General features: G+C 38.8%; 1 protein-coding gene across 1 annotated transcript in view; it reads left to right on the top strand.

Annotated features, from left to right (window-relative positions):
• The window catches only part of STX17 (syntaxin 17), a gene marked incomplete at its 3' end in the record, with an annotated part of 52,557 nt that overhangs the window by 4,390 nt on the left and 27,488 nt on the right, over positions 1-20,679 (top strand). The window contains exon 2 of the mRNA XM_080708454.1: positions 14,539-14,604. Coding sequence (XP_080564580.1) covers positions 14,539-14,604 — 66 coding nt within the window. The remainder of the gene's footprint in view (positions 1-14,538; positions 14,605-20,679) is intronic.

Below are 20,679 nucleotides of genomic sequence, written 5' to 3'. Positions count from 1 at the left end.
TAGCATTTGGAAATATTTTATCCAATTCTATTAGTAACTGTTAACTCTGTTTACATTGTCTTTGGATATACAATATGTTTTTTTATTTTTTAGGGAGTTTGTATACTCTTCTGGTGCCTGTGCCATTGAAATCATAACCAAGAAATCACTGCCAATTTCAATGTTGTGAGGTTTTATGACCTAGATTTTCTCCTAAAAGTTTATAGTCTTAAGATTTATATTTAGGTCTATTATCTATTTTGAGTTAATACTTGTATATGGGATTAGGTAAGGGTCCAATTTTATTCTTTTCCATGTAATTATTATTTTTCAACAATATTTAGTTAAAAGATTATTATTTCCACCACCAAATGTTCGTGGAAACCTTGTCAAAAATAACTTGACAATATAGGGAAGAATTTAGGTCTAGGCTTTTATTTAACTCCAATGGTTTATATATCTGCCTTTAGAATAGTACTACACTGTTTCAATTATTGTAGCTTTATATGGTTTGAAATCAGAAAATATATATCTTCTAGCTTTGTTCTTTTTCAAGATCATTGTGGGTACCTAGAGTCCATATTCCATATTAGGATAGATTTTTTTTCTGAAAAATAAATATATAAATATATGATAGTTTCACCTAAAAAATAGAAAAAAAATAGATTCTCTGGTAAGAAAGAAAGCAAAAAGAAATATTGAAATGTTATCTTTAAGTCATCAAAAGCTTGGTATCAGACAAATGAAACTGTTATGTGAGATTATCATTTTTAATTTTGGATAAATTGCTATAATACTAGATGTCAAGTACTAAGCCAAGCATAGGAGGGGGGGGATAGGGAGAGAATGGGGTGGGGATCGGGTGGGGTTTGACTGGGTGATGTGTGCATGTATGTCTACAAAAGTATGTATCCCACTATGATGTATGAATACAGTGCACCAATTAAAAATAAATATGAAAAAAAACCCTATATAGAAATAGAGTTGTTTACTTTTGATTGGTCATCTCTAGGTGGGAGGTTAGATAAGGTATTTCAAAGTCCTAAGCTCATATTGAAGTGCCCAGTTACAGAGATGGTAAGAATTGGCAGGTGAATTGATTTGGACGGTAAAAACAGGTGGACTATGGTCTGTTGTGGCCATTACTTTCCTTTGTGGTTCTACTTTACCTTTGAAGTGTGGCATGTCGTAGATGCCTGCTGTCATTACCCTCAGATCCTAGCCACATGAACAGCCCAACCAGTCACCAATGGAAAATCTAGAAGCCTGGGAGAAGTAATTGGGACAGGAATGGGTCTGGTAGTGATTTGATTAGTTGTGCCACTTGTCATAAAAAAATTATTACAGAGTTAGTTACATTGATTTCTTTTGGCTCCAACACTTTCCTTTAACATTTTGTGAAATTCATAGACATTATCAGAATAATTATATTGTATAATATGGACAACAGTGTTTTAAGGCAAGCAGTTAAACTCATGCTAACCTATGCTTTATTTTATATCCCTGATCATTCCACTCTGTAGGATTTCTAGCTTAATTTTGAAAGTCTTTTTATCTAGACAGGATCGAATAGCATATTTTAATAGATACATTATGTCAGTGTAAAAACATTTAAAAGCTACAGTGCTCTGGACAAGAGTTAAGAACTCATTTGGGACTCCAGGTGGCTAACAGTGCCTTTTTCAAAAAGGCATATTCTTCTTGGGGGAAAGGTGTAGAAAGATAAAATATTTATTATGCTGGCCATCAGTCATCCAATATGAATTTAGAAGAAGAAAGTCAGACTGAAGGGAAATTGAAGGTAAGCCTTAGCAGAATATGAAAACAATGCGTCCAGTGTGCTGTGGACACCTGGGCTGTATCCAGAGGTCCTTCAGCATGGCATGTCATTACACATGATCAATTTTACTAGCATGTAATCCTGAAATTTGAAGTGTTAACACTCAGCTTTCTTGGCTAATATAAGAGACATGAGGGTAGTTAATTGAGCAACAAGATAGCAAGCTTAGAACACAGTTTTCTTTGTTTCATATTGTAATAATTTTTGGAAAACTTCCTGTCTAATATGTACATCTTCTTAGTAGATATTTTTTAGTATATAGTTAAGAGATGAGTGGCAGAAAAGCCTGAGTGTGTTAAATCAGGCGGAGTTTTTGTGCTTTTGTTCTGTTCTATCTCCAATCTGTCATGGCAGTGGAGGTGGCTTGGGGTTGCAGAGGCAGCTCAGCAGTCACCAGAGACCAAGTGCTTTTTATATTTCTCTCCCATCCTCAGCTGTTTCTCTCCTGTGTGTAAATGTCTACCCTAGCACCAGCTAGCACATCCATATTCCAGCTCAGGTGGAATGAACAGGATCATACTTTTTTGAATTGTGTGCTTTTTTTTCTCTTAATATGCTTACACACATGTACATAGACAAATACCTACATTAAAAAAAAAAAACAAGAATCCTATTCTTGTCTCATGGATGCAGTATCATATCTATGGTGGCATGTTTCCAGTGTTCTGTTTCTTTATTTTTCCCAAGTTCCTTTATTTCCCTCCTCCTCTCCCTTCTCCCCTTCTTTCTCTTTTTTCTCCTCCTCCTCTTCCTCTTTCTTCTCTCTTCCCACCCTTCTCTCCTTTGCTCAGTATACAGGCTTATTATAGGTTTTCCTTGGCTGGTTATTGATACTAAGAGTGCTGGTTGAAAGGTGTGTGTGTATGTGTGTGTGTATGTGTGTGTGTGTGTGTGTGTGTGTGTGTGTGTGTGTGCAGGTGGGTGGTGGGATGATGGTGGGAGGGGGTTTACTCCCTGGAGGGGGGATCAAGTGAAGATCTATATTACTGGGGAACCACCATATGTCAATATCTGCAGCTATTCAGTATCCAAAGAGAGCTCCCAGTCTCCTAGGTGCTGGGATTCTTTGTATAGAGAGGGTGGTTGTAATAGAGGTAGATGTGGGGATTTGGCTGTAGTATAAATGTTGTGACAAGCTGTTGGAGGAAGGGGAAGGAAAGTAGGCAAGGAGTAGAACAGGCTCGCTGCCCGCCAGAGGCCCTCGTCTCTGCTTACCCTCCTGGTTGTGGTCCGGGGCCCTCGTCTCTGCTTAGCCTCCTGGTTGTGGTGTCTTGCCGTCATGCACTTGCTGTGCTTGCAGTCCAGGCTCCCTAGCCTCCTGGCTTCTCCCGTTGGCCTCTTCAGAGCTGCCTTCTAGGGTGCTGTGTTCTCAAGAAGGGACAGGGCACTTGCACGGGCAAGCAGAAACTTGGTAGGCTACCTGATCCTTACCTAAACCTTCACCCAGTCTTTCTGCTTTTTGCCCCACTACACACTTGAATTGCTTCCCAGGGCCTCTCCCCCACCTTCCACCCTTCTGCAGGCTTAAGTTTCAGCTTTCTCTGAACTGCTGAATCAGCTGTGATATGTGCATGCTGTTTCCAGCCTCCAAAATTAAAAAAATATATATATTGGTGCATTGTATTCATACCTCTTTATGAGATGCAAGATGGTGGAGGTATACAAGCACATATCACCCAATTAGCCCTTACCCAGTTCCCTCCCCCTCCTTCCTCTCATATTTGGCTAAGTGATTGATATTGATATGTTTGCTTAAGTATATTATGTGCATTAGAGGATTTCCCTTTCCCCCTCTCATCCCCTCAGTTAGGTCGCATTATTTGCTCATCAATAGAATCTCCTTCTTTGTCTAGAGTTCCTCCTATGACGCATCTTCTTCCTAGTTTTTGCATATTAGGGAGAGCATCCGATTTCTTATTTTTTGTGACTGACTAATCTCACTTAGATTTCTTGACCGTTGAAGCCTTCTCATTACTCCTGTGAATGTATACCTCTGACGGTTCTTTATCATCAGTTAGTGGGGTTTTGGAAAAGAGCAAAGAGATGAATATTTGTATTCAACTTGCCAGGTTTAATGAGAAGAGAGATTATTCATTACAGGAAATAAATGTTAGCTTTTCATAAGTATTTATTGGTGTTTGGTGTTTACTATTTCTTAGATTGTTAGCATTGAAAGATATGTGAAAATAGATTTCCAATTCTCAAGAAGTTTGCAATCCCATTAAAGAGATAATAAATATTCAAAACTGATAAAAGCAACATGTAATTACACGGGAAGCGGTGGCATAGAGTGTGCGGGCAGCTGGCAGCCCAAGCTCGGTGGTGCAAAACCCCACGGATTCAGGCTTACCTGGTATTATCTATCTATTCTTATATATTTTTGATTATGACTACAATGAGAAATGAGAATCTATTTCTCTCCTTTATCTGTATGTATGTATGTATGTATGTATGTATATATGTATATATGTGTGTGTATGTATGTATCTATATATATGTGAAAATCTCTTTTCTTTTCTTTTTTTTCCTTTTCTTTTCTTTAAACAATTTTTTTATTGCACATAAATGGTATACATTTAAACTATATTTGGTGCCCTCTCCCCCCCCCGCCCCCGTTTTCCCTTCCTTCCTCCCACCAATGGTTGTCCAGGGTAACCATGTCACATTCATAATTTTACACATATTCAGATATAGACCCTCATTAATCAAGATCAGCCTTCCTCCTCTCCTATCTTTCCATTCAAACTTTGCTGATATTTCCCCTCCATTATCTGGAGTCCCACTGGTATCCTTTGTGTTTCCTAGTTTGGGCATATTAGAGGAAACATATGTACCTTCTCCTTCTGTGCTTGGCTGATCTCACTTAACATAATGTTCTCCAGGGCTTTCCATCTTCTTGCAAATGGTATAATTTTGTTCTTCTTTGTGGCTGAATAGAATTCCATTGTGTGTATTTCCCACAGTTTTGCTATCCATTCATCTGTTGATGGTGATCTGGGTTGGTTCCATATTTTGGCTATTACAGATTGTGCTGCTATTAACATAGGTATGCATATGTTGCTGTATTTCTCTGAATTCAACCCCTTTGGAAAGATAACCCAGGAGTGGTATAGCTGGATCATATGGTGGATCTATTCCCACTTTTCTTAGGAATCTCCACACAGATCTTCATAGTGGTTGAACTAGTTTGCATTCCCACCAACAGTGTAAAAGAGTTCCTCTTTCCCCACATCCTCGCCAGCATTTGTTGTTATTTGATTTCTTTATGCTCGCCACTCTGACTGGGGTTAGATGGAATCTCAGTGTAGTTTTGATTTGCATCTCCCTGATGGCCAGTGATGTAGAACATCTTTTCATGTATCTATTGGCCCTTTGTATCTCTTCTTTAGTGAAGTGTCTATTCAGTTCATTTGCCCATTTCTTGATTGGGTTGTTTATTTTGCTAGTGAAGAGTCTTTTGAGCTCTTTGTATATTCTGGATATTAGCCCCCTATCAGAGTAGTCCCAGCCCTAATTTTTATTCTTTATTTTGAAATAGGTTGGAATGAGTTGTAAAGGGCCTCACTAAGTAGCTGAAGCTGTTTGCGAACTGTGATCTTCTTGTCTCAGCCTCCCAGTTATTACTGGGATTACAAGTGTGTGCCTCCATGCCTGGCTGAAAAATCTATTTTTTACCTTAGTCTGTTAGTATCTATTTTTACTCTTTCGATCACCTTATTTTACTCCTCTCCTTTTGATGGAACTGGATTCAATTTGCCTCTGTTTGTGTGGGATAGGCAAGTCTGGTCAGGTGGTGAGTGATAAAGGGTCTGATGCATGGTCATTCCGTTCTTGTTAGTGTTAGGCTGGCAAGGGACAAGAGCTATTACCATAGTTCTGGCCAGTGAGACTTGAGGGAGTCGTTAGGGATATGGAAACTTACTGAAATACTTCCTGCTCTTATGAAGGTGTACAGGGAAAAAAGTTCTTCTACGTGAACTGTATCTTCCTGTTCTATATGAAACTATAGCAAATCTTCTTGCAATATAAGGGCTTAAATCAGAGGACAAAAACTCCTTGTTGAAAGTAATAAAGCAGAAAGAGAACTTGAGCATTTGATGAACTTTATAAGCTTCTGAATTAAACTTCCTAGAAATTATCTTCCTACTTCTAGACAGCTTTTTTCTTTTTTTTTTTTTTTTTTTTTGGTAGTACTGGGGATGGAACCCAGGGCACTTACCTCCGGGCTACCCTCCCAGACCTATTTTATATTTTATTTAGAAACAGGGTCTCTTAGGCCAGCCTCAGCCTCGAACCTGCGCGATCCTCCTGTCTTCGCCTCCCAAGTGCGGGGATTACAAGCGTGCGCCACCACGCCTGGCTTAGACTGTTTCTTATGTGAGATCATAAATGTATTTATTATTAAGGCCACTTTTTAATTTTGAGTTTCCTGATTTTCTTCACCCAAAAGCACAATTGGCTTTTGATTAGCCAGTAGCATAGTTACAACACTGTTTTAAATGACCTCTTAGTGCTGCTGCACAAACAAAACTCTTATTTGGCAAAACATTGCTGCTTATGAATGTTTATAAGTAGTCTCAACTAATTTTTTTTTGTGGTACTGGGTATGGGATCCAGAGGCATTGTACCTCCAAGCTATACACTCAGCCCTATTTTTTACTCTTTATTTTGCAACAGTTGCGGAGGGCCTCTCTAAGTAACTAAGGCTAGTTGCTAACCTGAGATCCTCGTCTTGGCCTTCCAAGTACTGGGATTACAAGCATGTGCTACCACCGGGCTTCAACAAAATTTTTAAAGGGATACTATTTATTTATTATTTTATTTATTTATTTATCAATTTTAGGGATGGAACCCAGGAGCATTCTACCTCGAAGCTACCCCTCAGCCTATTTTTTATTCTTTATTTTGAAACAGGGTCGCACTAAGTTGCGAGGGCCTCTCTTAAGTAGATGAGGCTGGCCTCAAACCTGCAATACTTCTGTCTCAGCCTCCCAAGTACCGGGATTACAAACATGTGCCACCACGCCCGGCTTTTAAGGGGTTACTCTTTATATTTTTTCACACATACTATTAAATCACTTTCAAGTCCTTCCCCTCTTTGAATATTTGGAATAATAGCCTTTAATATTGTATCCTGGCTGGGCGTGGTGGTGCATGCTTGTAATCCCAGCGCTTGGGAAGCTGACACAGGAGGATCACACAGGTTTGAAGCCAACCTCAGCAACCTAGTGAGACCCTATTTTCAAATAAAGTATAAAATAGGTCTGGGAGTACAGCCCGGATAGAAAAGCCCCTGGGTTCCACCTCCAGTACCACACACACACAAAAATATTATATCCTGATTTAGGTATAAAACTGTGCAGCAAGCAATAGGAATCCTTATTTCTCATATAATTTATTATAGTGAGACGAGGTCATCTAGTTCATCTTGTTCTTGAGACAGTACTGTCTTCTATAGCTTCCTTTACAGTGGGCAAATAAAAGCAGTGACGTGGTAGTTATTTTTATTTGTTGAGGAGTTTTATATATCATAGCATTGAGTCTTACAACATCTTTATAGCTAAGGTGTTGTGATTATCTTCATTTTTAGGTGGAGAAACAGATTTAGAGAAATTAAATTACTTGTTTGAGGTCACCGTGTTTAGTAAGTGTGTTAAACATCTAAACACTGCTCGAGACTATATGCTCCTCGAAAAGTGTGTTCAGTGAATGAGTAGACACTTGCAGGGACAGAGCCCAGCATTGCTCCGGTCGTTTTAGAAGCCACTTTGCTGACTTTTTTATTGGCTTTGTAATCAACTAAATAAAATCCATGGGACTTTAGGAACAGCAGCTCTTGAAATATGTATGAATGGCAGCTCTTGAGCCAGATCATACCTATTTCTTCTGTTTTTTACAACTTCTCTTTTTAATTTAAATGTTGGGCTTCATATTTCTTACTGTTAACATTCTCCTTATCATGTAGAGGTGTGAGCTTTCATCTGTGATAATTATTTCTTCTATTTTATGTTATCTTCAAGTTTGATTTGCTTTGAAGTCACTGATGAAAATGTTGGGTAGGAAAGGGATTGACTGAACACACTGGAATCCTGACGCATCTCCGTAAAATTCTCACAACCATCTCTCAAATAATCTAATATAGAATTTCCTCTGAGATTTACATTAAGGTTTGTAGCCTGAGTATTTTAAATATAATTTCTTTTGTGAAAATTAACCAATATTTGCAAGTCTGTAGGAGCCTTTCTAGTTCTTCGCAGTTCGTAGATAAACAAAAGTGTTTCTGCTGTCCGATTTGTAAGGGCTTTGGCTTGCCCACATGTAATTTCCCTACCTGTTGACTTGAACTCATTTAAAGTACCTAAGTTTACTCTTATAATTTCTTGGTTCTCATTTTCCTATGAATCATTTTTATATGCTTTTCTTTCTTTCTTTCTTTCTTTCTTTCTTTCTTTCTTTCTTTCTTTCTTTCTTTTGCTGTGCTGGGGATGGAACCCAGGGACATTGCACCTCCAAGCTATACCCCTAGCCCTACTTTTTTAATCATTTTATTTTTGAAACAGGGTCTCACTGAGTTGTGAAGGGCCTCACTAAGTAACTGAGGCTGTCTACAAACTACAGTCCTCCTGTCTCAGCCTCTTGAATGCTGGGATTACAAGTGTGTGCCACCACGCCTGGCTATGGGGTTTTTTTTTGTTTTTTTTGTTTTTTTTTGTTTTTTTTTTGTGTGTGTGTGTGTGTGGTAGTAGGGATGGAACCCAGGGGCATTCAACCTCTGAGCTACATTCCCCAGCCCAATTTTTTATTCTTTACTTTGAAACAGGGTCTCACTGATTTGCAAAGGGCCTCACTAAGTAGAAGCTGAGGCTGTCCTCAAACTGCGATCCTCCTGTCTCAGCCTCCCAAATGTTGGGATTATAAGCTTGTACCATCATACCTGGCTTATGCTTTTCTATTTTGAAGATCATTTTCCTCAATAAAGGAGGTAGAAAAACATAATGGTGCTGAATAGTTTTACATCCTCTCTTACATCTCTTAACAATACTGCTATCTGTCACCTTTGAAAATTTTTTATTTTTCAGGTCCCTATAGGATATACTCTGATCGATGCATCACCAGTCAGATGGTATAGACATACCATCTTGACACAGCACTGTAGAGTAAGCCTTAACATCCAGTTTTAGCATCTGTGTTTTAACCATTCATAGAAAAGGTGTAAATGCAAAGCTTCAAAAATGCAAATTGTCTCTTCTTAGACAAAAATGCAAAGATGCAAAAATGAAAATTATCTATTTTTAGACAATTGTGATGCCAAAATCATAGTCTTCCTCATAAGGTTATTATGAAGATTAAGATATTTTATGAGGCCAGGCATGGTGGCTCACGCTTGTAATCCCAGCATTCGGGAGGCTGAGACCAGAGGATCGTAGTTCGCGGACAGCCTCAGCTACTTAGTGAGGCTCTCTGCAACTCAGTGAGACCTGGTTTCAAAATAAAGAAAAAAAAATAGGGCGGGGGGTGTAGCTCAAAGGTGGAATGCCCCTGGGTTCCACCCCCAGACCTGCAAAAAAAAAAAAAAAAAGATATTATATGAAAACTCCTGCATGTAAGATTGATGCATGGAAATAGAGTAACAAGTTGTTAGCTGGCTCAGGCATTCAGCATAGGCACCTTCAATTAAGAGTTTCTAATATATTTGATTTGGAATATTCCTGGGATTCTATCCTTTGTTGCTTCGGTATTTTTTTTTTTTTAATGTTTGTTAGGCATGTTAAGGTGAATTACTCTTATTTATCCTTTGGGGTAGATACTGTTATCTTCACAATGTGAATAATCCTTAGTTTATGGCCCTCAACACACACACACACACACACACACACACACACACACACACACACACTTCCTCCCTCCCTCTCTCTCTCTCTCTCTCTCTCTCCCCCCCCCTCCCTTTCTCTCTCATTTTCACTTCACTGCACTGGCGAGGGCCTCCAGTCTGATGTCAAATAGGACTGGTGAGGTCAGATAGCCCTACATTCTTCTCATATTAGGGAACGGGCCTTTACCACTATGTTGTCTGTAGGGGTTTTGTAGACTATTGGATTGAAGAACTTGACTTCTATTTTTAGTTTTCTGAATGTTTTTATAATAAGTGTTAAGTTTTGTCAATTGCCTTGAAATCTACAATTGTTGTATTTTTGTCTTTTTTCCCATTTGTGCTTTGTTTCCTTTTCTTTTTTCCCTTCTTTTGGATTAATTAAATGTATTTATTATTACATTTTCCTGTTGCTTATTAGTGAAACCTTTTTATTTTTGAGTTTCACAGAATTTATTTCTTCTAATTGTGTGTGTGTGTGTGTGTGTGTGTGTGTGTGTGTGTGTGACTGGGGATGGAACCCAGGGGCATTAGACCTCTGAGCTACACCCCCTGCCCTATTTGTAGTCTTTATTTTGAAACAGGGTCTCACTGAGTTGCAGAGTTCCTCACTAAGTAGCTGAGGCTGCCCGTGAACTGCGGTCCTCCTGTCTCAGCCTCCTGAATGCTGAGAGTACAAGCGTGCGCCACCACGCCGTGCTTTATTTCTTTATTTCTTCTACTTTTTTAATACTTCATTTAAATTCCTAAAAAGAGTTTGAGAACAATAAACCAAGATTATATATTAACTGATGATATAGAATAGGATTTAATTTTTTTTTTTTTTTGTAGTACTGGGGATGGAGCCCAGGAGCTTTCTACCTCTGAGTGACACCCACAGCCCTATTTTTTTTTTTTATTCTTTACTTTGAAACAGGGTCTCACTGAGTTGTAGAGGGCCTCATTAAATAGCTGAGGCTGGCCATGAACTGCAGTCCTCCTGTCTCAGCCTCCCAAATGCTGGGATTACAAGTGTGCTCCTCTGCTGCTTTTAACTTTTTTTTTTTTTTTTTTTTTTTTTTTTGCGGTACTGGAAATGAAACCTAGGGGCATTCTTCCTCTGAGTGACACCCCCAACCCTATTTTTTTAAAATTCTTTATTTTTGAAACAGAGTCTCACTAATTTGTGGCGGGTTTTACTAAGTAGCTGAGGCTGTCCATGAACTGAGATCCTCCTGTCTCAGCCTCCCAAATGCTGGGATTACAAGCTTGTGCCACCATGCCCAGCTGCTTTTAACATTTTTTAAAAAGTCACTTTTAGCCAGGCGTGGTGGTGCATGCTGAGACTGGGGGATTGTGGTTTGCCGACAGCCTCAGCTACTTAGTGAGCCCTTCCACGACTTTGTGAGACCCTGTTTCAAAATAAAAAATAAAATATAGGGCAGGGGTATAGCTCGGAGGTCCAATGCCCTTGAGTTCCATCCCCAGGTCACCCCCCGTACACACACAAAAGTCACTTTTAAGTAGTAGTATAGTATGTTCATTAGTGTAGTTTTCTTTACTGTTTTGTTTGGTCATTCTTTGGACTATTTATTTATTTTATTTATTTATTTATTTATTTATTTATTTATTTATTTATTTATTTATTTTGGTGGTACTGGGGTTCCTGGAAGCCCTTCTACCTCCGGGCTACACTCCCAGACCTATTTTTATATTTTTATTTGGAAACAGGGTCTCTTAAGCCAGCCTGGCTGGCTTTGAACCTGCGCAATCCTCCTGTCTCCGCCTCCCAAGCGCGGGGATTACAAGCGTGTACCACCACGCCTGGCCATTCTTTGGATTTTTAGATCTTTGGGCTTATGGTTTTTATCAAATTTGGAAAAACTTTGGTCACTATTTATTTTTCCAAAAAACACTGTCCTCTTTTCTCCCTTGTGAAGTCCAATTACATGTATACAATATTGTCACCATTTTTATAACTCATTAATACTCTCTTCATTTATTTCAGTCTTTATTCTCTGTTCCATTTTGGGTACTATTGTTATGTCTTTAAGTTTACTAATCTTTCTTTCCACATTGTCTTATCTGCTTTCCCATTCTGTGCATTTTTACATTTCAGATACCCTCTTCTAACTCTAGAAATTCAGTATTTTTAAGGTTTTTTTGTATGGGGATTGAACTCATGGGTATTCTACCTTTGATACACCTACAGTTCTGTTTTATTTTTTAGTTTGAAACAGGGTCTCACTAAATTGTGGAGGGCCTCACTAAGTTGCTGAGGCTGGCTAAAAACCTCCTTTTAAATTTATTTTTATTTATTTTTTTGTGTGGTACTGGGGGTAGAACCCAGGAGTTTTTCTACCTCTGAGCTGTCCTCCCAGACTTGTTTTATACCTTTTTTGGAAACAGGGCCTCACTAAGTTGCTGAGAGCCTCACTAAGTAGCTGAGGCTGGCTTCGAACCTGTGCAGTCCTCCTGTCTCAGCCTTCCCACGCTGGGATTACAAGCGTGCGCCACCACGTTCTACCTTTTTTTTATCTTTAAAAAGCTCTCTTGTGTAGGGACAGAACAACCTCGAGTTCAGGGCTGGTTTTGCCCCCAAAAGGGCAATACTTTGAAGTATTCTGCCCAACATCTAGTATATAGCAAGGTTTTCCCATTCTGGATTGCGGTCACATGAAATGCTTCTGACCTTGTGTCATCTTGGGAATGTATTCTAACATGTCCCTTTGCAGTAGTCCTTTTTCTGATCCCCATAGTTTCCTCACATGCATGTGCTGATCAGCACTCAGCTGAAGACACAGAAGGAGACCTCTACAGACGCCTGGTGTTTGCTCGCCGCATAGCCCTCTGTCAGCGCAGCGCTCTCCTCACCATGCAGGGCTCTCCTCTCGGGCATTGTGTAGCCCTCTGTCAGCGCAGCGCTCTCCTCACCATGCAGGGCTCTCCTCTCGGGCATTGTGCTCTATGAATTCTAGTGGTATTGGCCCCCACCCATTCTCAATTCTGCTTCCTGAGAGCCATGAATTTTAAAATGATTTATTTTTAAACCTATTTCTTTGGCTTCTTTCAAACTTTCATCAATACTATAACACTAAAAGAGTAATCACATTGGACCTGGTGTTTTTCTTATACACGAAAGGGTCTTAATGATGGTTTTAAATTTATGTTTGGTATATGTTTTCAACATTGTCTTTTTTAAGCTTAATCATTATTGTTTAGTTCTTAGCTCTTGTAAAAATCTTGGGAATTTCACAAGAGGCGTTTTGTTTTGTTTTGTTTTTGCTGCATCTTTCACTACCAAATCTAAAGAATATGTGGAACAGGAATGTAAAAATTGCCGGGCACGGTGGCGCACGCTTGTAATCCCAGCATTTGGGAAGATCACAATTCGCAGACAGTCTCAGCTACTTAATGAAACCCTTTGCAACTCAGTGAGACCCTGTTTCAAAAATAAAGAATAAAAGCCGGACGTGGTGGCGCACGCTTGTAATCCCAGCATTTGGGAGGCTGAGACAGGAGGATCGCGGTTCAAGGACAGCCTCAGCTACTACTTAGTGAGGCCCTTTGCAACTCAGTGAGACCCTGTTTCAAAATAAAGAATAAAAAATAGGGCAGGAGGCATAGCTCTGAGGTTGAATGCCCCTGGGTTCCATCCCCAGACCCCCCCAAAAATTTTTAAAAAATAAAATAAAATAAAGAATAAAGTGGGGCATGGTGGCGCACACTTGTAATCCCAGCATTTGGGAGGCTGAGAGGCTGAGACAGGAGGATGGTGGTTCTCGAACAGCCTCAGCTACTTAGTGATGCCCTCTGCAACTTAGTGATACCCTGTTTCAAAATTAAAAAAATAGGTCAGGGAATGTAGCTCAGAGGTCAAATGCTCCTAGGTTCCATCCCCAAACCCGCAAAAATAAATAAATTAATTTTAAAAATAAAGAATAAAAATAGGCCTGGGGGTGTAGCTCAGAGGTAGCATGCCCCTGGGTTCCATCCCCAGTACCTCCAGAAAAAAAAAAAAGGAGTGTAAAAATGCCCTAGAAAAATTTTCAGTGCTCTACTCCTATTGTTTATGCTTTCCAAACACTTAGAGGACATTTTTATAGTTATATTTTTTCAAATTATTGCTTGGCTGATTTTTTTCAGTGTATAATATACCAGAAGTGTTTAGTGTCATATTCACATCTGCTGACATTTTGATTGTTTGGATTGCTTACATCAAACAAAAATCATGTGATGTTTACATTCTGTGTAAGTATTCTTTTATAATGTTATCATATTTTCCTATGGCTCCTGTCAAATGAAAAAAAATTCTCATTATGCTCACAGATTTTCCTGGCTGATACTCTGAAAGCTAAACATTGCTTTGGCAAAAACTAAAATATATATCATTACATGTTCAGTCTCATTTTTATTTACTCTCCAGTCTATAATATCAATGTTACTTTTTTCAGATTCAGATTTTAGCTTTTAATACTTAACACTGTCATTGACAAACATTTAAATTTTTCATATAGAGCAAGAATATTTAAAAATAGTGTTCATCTTTTTGTTTTTCACATTTTTATATTCTCGTTCTTTATATTTTCCATCTTCAGAGAGTTTGCAATATAGACAAAATATATATTTCTTTTTGGTTAAATAACCTAGATTTTGTCATCTTGTGTTTGTTTTAGTATTTTCAGAATTTTACATGTAATATTATTGACAACTATCTACCTGCATGATCTTTGGAAAATTAACTACCACCATTAAATCACTATCGTCTCTAGCTAGTATACTGAAGTTTGAATAGGTGAGTAGAGATTTTTGCGGTAAATGGAAATAATCTAATGATGAAAAATTCAGTGTCTTTCCTCTTTTTTTATAGTATCAACGATGCAGAATCTGGGACAAGTTGCATGAAGAGCATATCAATGCAGGACGGACAGTTCAGGTAAGGCTAGTATACTGTTTCTGGTAAAGAACATGAAGAAGATAGTCTTAAGAAGTTTTGCTAAAATAATACGGGTTGAGTGCTCTTATCCAAAATGTTTGTAACCGAATGTGTTTTAGATTTCAGACTTTTAATGTTTTGGAATATTTGCACATATGTAATAAATTATCTTGGGTATGACACCAAAATTTAACATGAAGTTCATTGATGTTTCATACATACCTTTCACATACATTGAGTGTTATCCAATATTTTTATTGCATCTGTGTTTTGACTGCAGTGTGTCACATGAGGGCACGTGTGGATGGAATTTTCTACTTGTGATGTCATGTTTGTGCTAAAAAAATTTCAGATTTTGGAGCATTAAAGATTTGGAATTTTTAGATTAGGGATACTCAGCTTGTGCCTCTGTAGCTCAATCCTTTTATGCATATTTGTTACTGTTTCCTGAAGGAGACATTTTTAGCAGGAACTGCTGAATCATATGTAATGCATATTTTTGAGGTTTGTTTCATATTCCCAGCTTTTCCTCCAGAAATATGTCAGCTTCCTCTCTTCCAATGAATGTATTTCCTAATGTATTTGCTAATTGGTAAGTTAAAATAATGCCACTTTTTAAAAAAATTTGCCTTGCCAAGTGAAGGTTTTTTTCATATACACCTTGGACAATAGTATATTTTAAAGGCCTGTTCATGTCCCTTGCATATGTTCTATGTATGTTGATGTCTTTCATAAGAGTGCCTTATAAGTTGAGAGATATGTCTTCCAACTATAATATTACAAGTTATTCTTTACCAGTTATTTGCTTTTTAAAAATGAGTTCTAATTGAATTAATTTTAAAAAATAAGTTCATATAGTTTAAGAAGTAAATAACAATTAAAGGGCTCATAGCACCATACCGTTCTCCATCTCCAAGCCCTATTTGGAAGAAACCATTGTGAATGCTTTTCTCCATTTTCTGTGCTATTTACCTCATTATTACAAAATTCCATGTGTTGACTTGAATTTCTTGGTTAAAAAGATTTGGGGATTTTCTCTTTATTTTTTGCCATGGTAGCTGGAACTCTAGCTTTCTCCACTTTGCTCCCTATCTCCCTTCCCACTGTATAGTTATATATATATATTAATTACCTTATTTTTATCTCATATTTTGATTATAAAAATAATGTTTTCGGGGAGGTGGACCAAAGACCCAGGACTTTCTTAGTATCCACCCCGCCCCCATTTGTCTTCACTTCACGTCAGGAAAGAAGTGTCAGCACTCTCCAGCATTTGAGTTCTCAAGTGTTAAACCCTCACAGCTCTGGCCTTAGACCTGTGGCTCCCCCAGCCTAGAGACTTCCTCTCAGTGACAGCGGTGTAGAGGGGGGTACTCAAAGGGAAGCACACTCAGCCATTACCCACCCCTGCCAGCCATCTGTAGGGCAGTGACAGGGCCCGGCCCTCCTCTGAGGTGTGCACTTGTGAAGAGTGCTCCAAAAGGGGAAAGAGACTCAGCGTTCCCCCACAGTTGTGCTGAGATCCCAGCAAGGAGGCTGAGGAAACTTCTAGAAGAGCCCTGCCCCTGTTCACGGCCACTTTGTGAGGAGGTGGGAGCCCGCAGCCTTTCAAGGGAGGCCCAGCGCTCTCAGCACACATAGCATCAGGTCAAATCATTGTAAGAAAAAAAAATGTGTATGAAGTTTGGAGTCACTTTTTGGGGAAGCAGGATACACTACCACCCACCACATGTGTGACTTCCCAATTTCCCACTGCAAGTACCATTTTTTAAATAGGAATTTTCAATCCCCTGTGCTTGTCTCATGTCTACTCGAAATGGTTTGAGAACCTGTTACTGTTTTATTTTTTATTTTATTTTATTTTTTGTGGTACTCAGGGGTGGAACCCAGAGGTTTTTCTATCTCCGGGCTATACTCCCAGACCTATTTTTATACTTTATTTGGAAACAGGGTCTTACTAAGTTGCTGAGAGCTTCACTAAGTACCTGAGGCTGGTTTTGAACCTATGTGATCCTCCTGTCTCAGCCTCCCAAGCGCGGGGATTACAAGCGTATGCCACCACGCCTGGCTATGTTACTGTTTTAAAATGCATGCATGTTAAGATGAATCTCCAACCAAGAAAAAAATAAAACTCAAGCTTTGTGTAAAAAAAAAATAATAATAATGTTTTCCACCAAGTCAACTAGTGAAATACAGTACTATCCTTTACTTTTCTTTTTGAAGTTTATTATTGCCTTCTTTAAAATATTGCCTGGCTTTCTGTGTATTTGTGATTATTTTTTAAGTGATCCACGTCACTGTCACGTGTGCTCAATAATATTTTTCATGTGCTCACATATACCAGTTTTATTCTTTATTTTTTTATTTTTTGGTGGTACTGGGGTTCAATTAAACATGCAGATTTAAAGAAAAGAATTATCTAGAAAGTTTGAGCTGAAAGAGTACTATGGGGGATAGCACTGTTGCCTGAACCTCAAATCCTTGCTGGGGTAGTTTGTGGCAGGGGATGCTGGAATGAAATGTACAGGTAAAAGTAGAAAGCGCGCCTGCACGTGTGTGTGTGTGTGTGTGTGTGTGTGTGTGTGTGTGTGTGTGCATGTGGGCATACATGTGTGATGGGTAAAGAGAATGGTTCTGGTGGGCAGAGGACTGTGTGCAGCTAGAGCGCCCAGGAGAGGCTGGACTGCCTCGGCAACGGGCCACAGGGCCAGGATGGCAGGAAATCAATGTGGACTTTGTGTGGAGAAAAGCCTTTCCTTCCTTGAGGAGCCTCCCTTCCTGCCCTCCCATGTCTCTACTTCTCTACTCAGTCTTTCTCCAACAGCAGTCCATGAATCTACAGTCTCTGTTCAAGTTCAAGTAACCCTAGGCACTCTCTCCTTTGGGGAACACCAAAATGTCAGTATACAGGGATGTTCTGCTTGAGTTTTCTTTTCTTTTCTTTTCTTTTCTTTTCTTTTCTTTTCTTTTCTTTTCCTTCCTTCCTTCCTTCCCTCCCTCCCTCCCTCCTTTCTTTCTCTCTCTTTCTTTCTTTCTTTCTTTCTGACATGGTACTGAGAAGTTAACCCAGGAGCATTCTACCACTGAGCTACACCACAGCCCTATTATATTTATTTATTTATTTATTTTTCCTGGAACAACTAAATCAATTAATTAATTTATATTTATTTATTTTTTGTGGTTCTGGGGATGGAACCCAGGGGCATTCTACATCCTCAGGCCTAAATTTTTTATTCTTTATTTTGAAACAGGGTCTCACTGAGTTGCAGAGGGCCTCACTAAGTATCTGAGGCTGTCCACGAATTGTGATCCTCCTGTCTCAGTCTCCCAAATGCTGGGATTACAAGCATGTGCCACCACACCCAGCCATTTTTATTTATTTTAATATGCTTTTACTGGTGTATTATAGTCTCTCATCATAACATAAATCATGTTAATATACAGGCACACAGTACTTGATAGCCCCTCTCCACCTCCCCACCTCCCCAACTTCTCCCTTCCCCATACAGAGTACTAAGATTGACATTGATATTTTCACCTATGTTTACATAGTCAGTCGTAGTAATTCCTTCATTGTTCCTCACTCTTCCCCTGCCCTTACCTTAGACCACCTCCCTGGATCCACTGAGGTTTCTCCTCCATTATCTGGAGTCCCTCTGGTATCCCAAATACTTTCTAGCCCTTAGAGAACACTTATGACCCTTCACTGTCTATGATTGGCTGGTCTCATGTACCATAATGTTCTCCAGGTCCTTCCATTTTCTTGCAAATGACATAATTTTGTTCTTTATTGCTGAGTAGAATTCCATTGTGTGTATTTCCCATAATTTTATATTCCATTCATCTGTTGATGGACACCTAGGTTGGTTCTATACTTTGGCTATTGAGAATTGTGCTGCTATGAACATGGGTATGCATTTGTTACTGTCTTTCTCTGATTTCAGCCTCTTTGGAAAGATACTCAGGAGGTATAGCCAGATCCATGGTATAGCCAGATCGTATGGTTGGATCCATTCCCAGTTTTCTAAGGAATCTTCACACTGGTTTCCAAATAGCTAAACTAATTTGCAATCTTACCAACAGTGTAGAAAAGTTCTAATTTCCCCACATCCTTGCCAACTTTTTTTTTTTGATGGTGGTGGTACGGGGGTAGAACCCAGAGGCTTTCTACCTCCAGGCTATACTCCCAGACCTATTTTATATTTTATTTGGAAACAGGGTTTCACTAAGTTGCTGAGAGCCTCACTAAGTAGCTTGAGGCTGGCTTCAAACCTGTGTGATCCTCCTGTCTCAGCCTCCCAAGCGCAGGGATTACAGTCGTGCACCACCACGCCTGGCTTGCTTATTTATTTATTTATTTATTTATTTATTTATTTTAAACAGGGTTTCACTAAGTTGCTGAAGCTGGACATTAACCTGCGTTCCTTGGGTCTCAGCCTTCTAAGTACTGTGCTTACAGTGTGCTTCTGGTTGAGTTTTCTAAAGGTGAATCTGTACCTTTTCACTAGGGCAATGGGTCTTTAACTTACAGAGCTGCGGAGGCTGCTTAGATGAAAGCTGCTGTGCTTTCTTTGTTCAGTACAGGCTTTCACACAAATCCCTGTTTAGCTCTGCCTGGTGTTTCTGAAGCTAGAGTCAGTTTCTCCAAAGAAAGTACAGTCCTTTTGAATTTCAGAAGGTTAGTATAGCTGCAGTATAGTGAATAGAACAGAATGCAATGAATGCAAGAGATATTTAGGAAAAGTTTTAGAGATGCCGAAAATAAATGTTAGTATCTTATAAAGAGATGGAGAAAAGACTGACTTGAGATTTAGATGGAAGTATGACTTTTCTCTGTATTTTACTGCTTGCTAACTAGATTATAGGCCTAAGGAGCAGGGGCTATGTCTCTACTATTTGTATGTTCCATAGCACCTGGTGCTCAGCAAGATTCAGTGTTTATTAACTGGCATTGAGCATGTTAATGTTAATGATATTATTATGACTTGCATTTTTTACCATGATCGCCATTTAATATATTATTAAATGATGAAAATCACAGGATTTGTTTGAGATATTGGCTATGGTCAAAGTATGTGTGTGTGTGTGTATATATATATATATATTTACATTATTGACCTCCATCTGGCACAGAAGATTTATGTGTACTATTAAAATAATGAGATTAAAAGTATTGTTAGATGTAGGTATTTGCTTAGTTTTTATTTATGTCTGCCCTGAATTTTGTGTATAAGTTTGTTCTTTTCTAGCTTCTGTAAAAGTTGTATTTGAGGAAAAAATTTTGTGAAAAGTTAGATTTTACAGATTTATCTCTGTTAGATTCATGTAAGAGTTATCTTTTCACTTTCCTTTATGGTATCTTTTGAGAAAAAGGACTTATTAATTAAATGTACTCTTTTCTTTTGTGGTTTCTGTTTTTGGTGTCTTCTTCCAGGAATTCTCTATTCTAAGAGCTAGAAGATAAGTGTGTGTGTGTGTGTGTGTGTGTGTGTGTGTGTGTGTGTGCATGTGTGTGTGCACGTGCATGTGTGTGAGCACACACACATTACTGGGGGTTGAACACAGGACATTCTACCTCCAAGCTACACCCCAGTTCTATTCTATGTTTTATGTTGAAACAGGATCTTGCTAGGTTAATGGGAGTTTTACTACTTGCTGAAACTGTCCTGGAACCTGCAATCCTCCTGTCTCAGCCTCCCAAGTACTGGGATTACAGACAGGTGTCATCACACCCCGCAAGAATATAACTATTTTGTTTCTTTCAGGCTATTTCATTTATTTATTCTTAGGTACCTTAGATTTTAGGGTGTGTGTGCGAATGTGTTTGTGTCTGGGGAAGGTGTTAAAATGTTGCCTTTCTTTCAAATTTTGCTTCCTAATTTTTGCTTCTATATGTAGAAATAAAATTTTTCTTATAGAGATCTTATAGTCAATTATTTAATTAATTAATTTATTGCAGTACTGGGGATTGAACCTGGGGCACCCTGCCACTGAGCTATACCCCCAGCCCTATTTCTTATTCTTTATTCTGAAACAGGGTCTCACCAAGTTGCAGTGGGCCTCATTAAGTAGCTG

This window comes from Muscardinus avellanarius (genome assembly GCF_963383645.1).
Source record: "Muscardinus avellanarius genome assembly, chromosome: 13".
In the NCBI taxonomy this organism is placed as follows: Eukaryota; Metazoa; Chordata; class Mammalia; order Rodentia; family Gliridae; genus Muscardinus; species Muscardinus avellanarius.
Note: the sequence above shows the minus strand (reverse complement) of the source record. Positions and strands in the feature narration are given on the sequence as shown.